Here is a 6,348-nt window from a genome sequence, read left to right on the forward strand (position 1 = left end):
GAGTCTGCAAAGGCCTTTAAAGGGCTCTAAGTGAATTTTTGATATTTGCCACATGTACAAAATATAGATTTCTGCCTGATGTAGCCAACAAAACTATGACATGTTATACATTTTCTGAGTAGGCCAACTACTCTTGAATCTGAAAATTTAAAAATTGTAACGAAATAATTTGATGAAGAAGAAAATGAAGACTTTTGCGAAGAGGAGTATTTCAACTATCGTAATGAACATTTAATTGGTCATAATGTTTATAAATGTTTCTATGTTTTAATTGGTATTCCTGTATAGTCTTTTAGTTTTCACGTGTCTCTTGAGTCCTCTTTTGTTTAGTGTCCCCTTTGTTTCGAGTGTCTTTTCGATAAATTTTGCTTGATAGACTTGATATTTATGATATTTGGACAGTATGGCTAGGTTTTGGATTGAAATTTCGAGACTAAATTTTTTTCATTGAAAACACCTTATACGATGTTTTCCTTATGACCATTGAATTTTGACTTCCATAAATAGGATACCCTTTATTTTTTCAAATTTTGTGAAATGTGCAATAAAATGCCAATATTTTTACCGTTTTCTAATTTTTTCAATTTAAAAGAATAAATTTATTCGCAAAAAATATATAGATTTCTTTGTTACAAAAATATAATCAAAAATATTTTCTATCTTCTGTATAATGTATAATATTTATAGAGTTTTCTAAATAAGATTCTATGTGACGAATAGGGTATGTTTAACTTTATACCTATCCTATCCGGCTGAGCGCCCGCCCACCCGACTACGTTTGCAAGGGTCGTACGTATGTCAGGGGTATTGTCCGAGAAAAATAAACTAATCAAAACTTAGCGAGGAAAAAAATTGCGTTTTTGAAAACCCCTAAGAGAACTTTTCACAAATTCTGTTGAGATTCTTTTGTCCAAATTTTCAGAAATATCCGCAACGCCCGATTTTTTTCTTTTTTAACTTCCGAAGAAACTTTACCGGTGAAATGAAGTAAAATTTTGTTCGATTCAGGCCAATTTCGACAAATTACACAGCAATATTAAAACGCTAACATTGCGAAGAAGAATCGTGAAATAAATCTGATGGCATCCGTTATTTAAGGTAAGTTTACCATTTGTATATCTTGCATTAGCTAGGTTAAAGGTTTTGTTTTTAAATAAGAGTGATATCGTTTGCTCACTCGTCAATTTTAATCAACAAGCTTTTTTATATTACGGATGTGGAGCAAGATTGGTTAGAAAGGGAAAAAAACACATTGTTTTGCTTATATCAGCACAATATAACAATTAGTAGACATGATATGAAATACGTGTGTGATATGAAAACCAAACACTTATGTAAAATTATAACCTTTAAGTATCGATAGATGATTCGTGATGATGAACGTGTTTTTACATGCTAAGCAGGAACCACGACAGACATACCTCCCCGAAGTTGGCTTAAAATTAAAAAACCTTCTAAACCTGTCTATCCAGACTAATGTGAAAGATTGGAAGCTAGAGCGTTGCCGAGATCCTTTTGATTGAAGTTGATTTGCCTTCAAAACCCGGTATCATTTGCCGACGTTATAATTGATCTGATAAAACTCACTACTGAAAAATTTCCAAGATTTCCGTCGAAAAACATTGTTTCCATGGTGTCTGCTTGTATAAGTGATAGAGCCGGTAAACGAAGCAGTAATTTTCCGTAGCGACACGAGAATGGATGAGAAGGGTTCTGTCGTAGGTAATCTTCAAGTTCTGTTTGGGCTTTATCTTGTAAATGTTCGATTAGAGTTGCATTGCTTATTCTTGGGGTGTCTAAAAGAAAAGAGGAGAAATTATGGGTTGTATTACTTTTAAGATGGATCATTCCTTTGTGTTTGTTATTGGGAATTGTTAATCAAATGTGTTTTAATACGAGCTGACTTTACCGATTGAAACAACAGTACAGTCCATCCTCACTGATTCGAAGTCGAACGGGGAATCATATCCGTGGATCGAATGGATCGAGCCTTGAATTTTGTAAAAATAGTGGGTACAATGGAAGTAATCGATCGATAGATAAGAAATTCACAATTTAATTGTTCGATGTTTTGAAATCTTTACCTGGATTAAAAAGTGCCAACGCTTTCAAACATGAAAATTCATTAGTGTCTGTATTCATAGATTTGAATTTATCGATTATCTCCTCCAACATTTGCATGGAGTGCTCGTGTGATGGTGATTTGAATTGCCGGTTGATTCTGGTCAATCTTGAGAATGTCTTAGCATTGATTCCCTGGCATGCACAGTACTGTGATGAGGTTAGAATGTAAAGTTCACTCCAGCTGGAACAGAGTAATGAGATTTGGTCGGTTGCCGGTAGAGCTGCAAATAGAGATGAGTGAAATCATATTTATATATTGTTGTGAAACACCCCCTTCTCACAGACCCCCTGGGACCCCTTCTCACTGGAAAATTTGGCTGAAATATCGTCCCCAGCGGAAAATTTTACTTTAATTTTTGCCCTCATTGAAAAAAATCAGATAAGCAAATCTTCACTGCTAAATATTGTGCTACTTTTCTCATCCCCATCGAATTTTCTGACTCGAAGAAGATGAAATTCAAATTCCCAGCAATAAAAAACATGGGAATGCCAATCCCCATTGTGTTTTGGTACGTTATTTTAACCCCCACTGGCTGAAAAAATCCTACCGGGTCTGTGAGAAGGGGGTGTATTTAAAAGAGTGCTAGATAACTTTGTACCGTACTTAGGGTTTTTGAAATCATATTTAAAGATTTGAAATAAAATCTACAAATTTACATACTCCACAAAATACTTCATTTACAAAATATCCTCATTGATGTAACTCTAAAACATATTATATTTAACAAACTTCGAAACCTTAAAAATTCTAATACTTTACATAATTTCGAACACTTTTTGGGTTTCGAGCCTAAAAATGTTTTAACATGTTCTTATTTTCACACCAATTTTTGACCATTTTTACCCATTTTCCTAAGAAATCGGGTGTTTTTGAGTCCATAAAACCTTAAAATTTTGGCCGTCGAAGCCTTATGTTATATGGTTCATTCTTATAAAAAAAACATGTATTAACCTACCATTAAATAATGGCACACTTTTGGCCCATTCAATACAACTGGTTAGTATTTGGATTGGTAAATCAATGGAAATTGAAGGACTCTGCCGGTTGATATATTGGATCGGTGAATTTTGACATTGTTGCTGTTCTAAAAGTTGTCTTTGTTGGATAGTTCTGAAAAAAAAATAGAAAAGAATCAATTTCAATTTTTGTTTTTACTTCCTCAGTCTCTCTCTCTACCGCTCTCTCTAATTCGATTTCTGGCATTTCAAAAGGTTTTTCACATTCGCCTACTATACGATACACTTTCTTGCATTGCCATATTCGATGAAAATCTTACGTTTATCGCTTCGTGGTAACTCTACGGCAATGAATTTTGAAATTAGCCGTATACTGGGTCTGTGCACAGACAATGAAAATCCAAGTCCCCTTAAAGGTTTTGTTTTTAAATAAGAGTGACATCGTTTGCTTACTCAACAATTTTAATTCAGCTTTTTCACATTCGATTGACACAGATGTGGAGCAAGATTGGTCAGAAAAAAGAAAAGAAAAACATTTTTTTGCTTATATCAGCATAATATAACAATAGGCAGACACTATTCCGATATGAAATATGTCTCTGATATGAAAGGGAAGCACTTATGTAAAAATAAAACCTTTAAAGGTCGAATTACACAGACAATATATTGAGCAGTGACTAACTTGTAATTTTCTTGCTAGTCAGCTAGTGTTAAACTGGAAATCTCTGACGATGATTGTATTTAGCCAATATCAGAATTATTAGGGTTTATAGTTGAACAACGCCCAAAATTTCGTCCCCGGTGGAAAAAATACCCTACAATTTCAGCCACACTGGGAAATTAAATTTGTTTTTATCCCCACTTAAAATTCAATTAAAAAAACTTGCAATCCAAAACCATCTCTACCGGAATTTTTAGGCTCGAAACAATAGAATTTCTGTCCCCCACTAATGGTAAAAACTTCCACCGGGGCTGTGAGACAGGGGTGTGAAAAAGGAGCATACTAAGTTTTGAAAAGTCCCTTCCGGAAATTACTGATTGTCATGCCGGCACAGTGCTTACCTTGAAGAGTTTTGGCACCTTTGTAAGAGATTTGAAGGATAAATCAGATATTGATTGAGTTGTTGTTGTTCATTCACTTCATAGCTCTGTTGTTGTTGTTGGTTACCGTTGTTGTTATGGAAACCCACCAAATGTTCGTTGACTACTGACCCTTCTAATGGTGATTTGAGTAAATTACCTTTTTGTTGAATTGCTAAGAAACAAGAGAGAAGTAAAGAAATTATTGTAAGGCTGAATCCTTTTGCACTTCTTGAAAATGTTTTTAAACACCCCCTTCTCACAGATCCACTGGGACCCCTTCCCACTGGAAGAATTGGGAAAAATATTGTCCCCGGTGGAAAATTATCCTCTAATTTTTGTCCCCATTGAAAATAAACAAATAAACCAATCCTCACTGCAAAATCTTATGCTATGTTTCCCATCCCCACTGAATCTTCTGACTTGAAAACAAAAGAATTGATATCCCCAGCAGTAAAGGGAATTTGGGAATTTTAAATGGGAATTTTAATGGGAATTTTAATCCCCGTCGATTGTTAGTCCGTTATTTTTATCCCCACTGACTGAAGAAATCCTACCGGGTCTGCGAGAAAGGGGTGTATTTAATAATCGTTTTCAACGTGGTATTGCCAACCAATTTTCATGTACTGTATCTCGTGATAAGTTCGAATGAGAAGTATTTTTGGACTACGGAATTTTGAGGGTTTTTTTTAGGGATTGCATAGGAAAAGAGATTGACTTTAACGTGAGATTGAGAGGTTAAACCATATTCATTATAAAAACACTGGTCTGGAAGGCTTTTGTCTCTTTTTATTGTTAAAAAATGGAGCTTACGTACCGAAATCGATTTATTTTGCAAATTTTTTGATCATGTGATTAGAAAATAGACCAATCCCAAGATGAGATTTTGGTAACGTGATAAAAAATGTGTATGTAAATCGCGACTTGTCTTTTGTTTGTAACAATAGAAAATTGAACAAAAAGCTAAAACAATACATTGTCAGACCAGGGTTCGAGGAATCGGATCTGGTTTCTGTGCTTGGGTTTTGTAATTTCGGGAGTGATGTTATCTGAGGGCTTTAAAAGTATTTTAGTAGGAATTCCATGAATGTTTAGTTAAAACAAGTAGGAACGACGCATGGACTTACAAAATACAGATTACCTTAAAAAGGAAGAAATTTTGACGGAAAGAAAATTTGAATAAATCGGCAGCTTTACCCAACTTTTGTGATATTTCAGGTTTTTTGCCTGTTTAATGTCGGTTTTTTGGCCAAAAATATCCGACATCCACCAAATTAAATTTCTTCCTTCAAGGTATTTTCTTTCTTGAAGACTTCTTAGCTTACCTGTTTTTTGATTCGCATTCTTCTTCAAATCAAGATGCGCGGGCATAATATACCGCACAATCAAATTTCCTGAAACCAATCACTTCCTCATCAGAAGCTTTCTCGTGGATAAATTTGTTTTATTCGAGAAACAAACCCGGAAATTTTACTTCATCTCATTGAATCAAAAAACTTGCTTCTTTACTTTATCAAGGTTAACAGATTTTCGATCAGACTTGCCAGAAAAAACAACAACAAAAAAAACAGGGTCTTAATTTCCTGTTACGGTATCAAACTAAATGACCCTGTTTTTACCAACACAAAAAAACTTGGCTAAAATATTTTTTTTTCAGTCCCTTTAAATATTTTTCTCGTAGTTTCGGTTGTTTGACGCCTTCATGGGTGAACAATTCGAAAATGCGGTCAAAGAAAAATTCTCTGATTTCTTCAAAACCGTTTATTTATCAGGTCAAGAGATCAAACATAATTTTGCAGAGAAAGACCTCACCCAGGCTGCTAATGTATAAATTTGTTTACTGCTCAATGAGTGCGATGAGCTTTTAATGACCTTGTTTATGACAAAAGTTTTTGTTTGTATTGTTTAACCTTTGTTTTGTTTTATTGTTTTCTTTTGTTTTGTTTTATTGTTTAACCTTTTTTTTATAACAAAAAGTGGAACTAACTTTACTATTTTCAGGCTTAGTGAGTTTTACTTATTAGTCACGCCCTCAAGTGGGTTTCAACACTCCTCTATAAGAAGTTTACTAGCCATAGCTTTCACTAACTGCCACCCGCTACAGATGCCTATTTATAAGTATTTATAAAGACTAATTAATGCTTATTAAAGCTTTTTAATGCTTTATAGCGAAAGTTTGGAAATGAT

At 34.2% G+C, this 6,348-nt stretch overlaps 1 protein-coding gene across 1 annotated transcript; it reads right to left on the bottom strand.

Moving 5' to 3' along the window:
• Window positions 1-507: 507 nt before the first annotated feature.
• Window positions 508-5,878, bottom strand: LOC136803822 (COUP transcription factor 1-like). Its single transcript, XM_067060549.1, has 5 exons — window positions 5,487-5,878; window positions 4,144-4,336; window positions 3,081-3,235; window positions 2,085-2,345; window positions 508-1,796 (listed from the first exon to the last, which is right to left on the bottom strand). The coding sequence occupies exons 1-5, from the start codon at window positions 5,530-5,532 to the stop codon at window positions 1,537-1,539; spliced, it is 915 nt and encodes a 304-aa protein (XP_066916650.1). The 5' UTR covers window positions 5,533-5,878; the 3' UTR covers window positions 508-1,536.
• Between the last annotated feature and the right edge of the window lie 470 nt (window positions 5,879-6,348).

Source organism: Clytia hemisphaerica, unplaced genomic scaffold (assembly GCF_902728285.1).
Source record: "Clytia hemisphaerica strain Z4C2 unplaced genomic scaffold, Clytia hemisphaerica genome assembly, whole genome shotgun sequence".
NCBI classification, from domain to species: domain Eukaryota; kingdom Metazoa; phylum Cnidaria; class Hydrozoa; order Leptothecata; family Clytiidae; genus Clytia; species Clytia hemisphaerica.

What these genes read in the sequence shown, in the direction of transcription:
- LOC136803822 (XM_067060549.1), bottom strand. Translation starts at nt 5,532, where the DNA reads ATGCCCGCGCATCTTGATTTGAAGAAGAATGCGAATCAAAAAACAG. An exon ending in AAGTGTGCCATTATTTAATG is followed by an intron (nt 2,346 to 3,080) that starts GTAGGTTAATAC and finishes CTCTATTTGCAG; the next exon opens with CTCTACCGGCAACCGACCAA. An exon ending in GTTGGCACTTTTTAATCCAG is followed by an intron (nt 1,797 to 2,084) that starts GTAAAGATTTCA and finishes CTTTTCTTTTAG; the next exon opens with ACACCCCAAGAATAAGCAAT.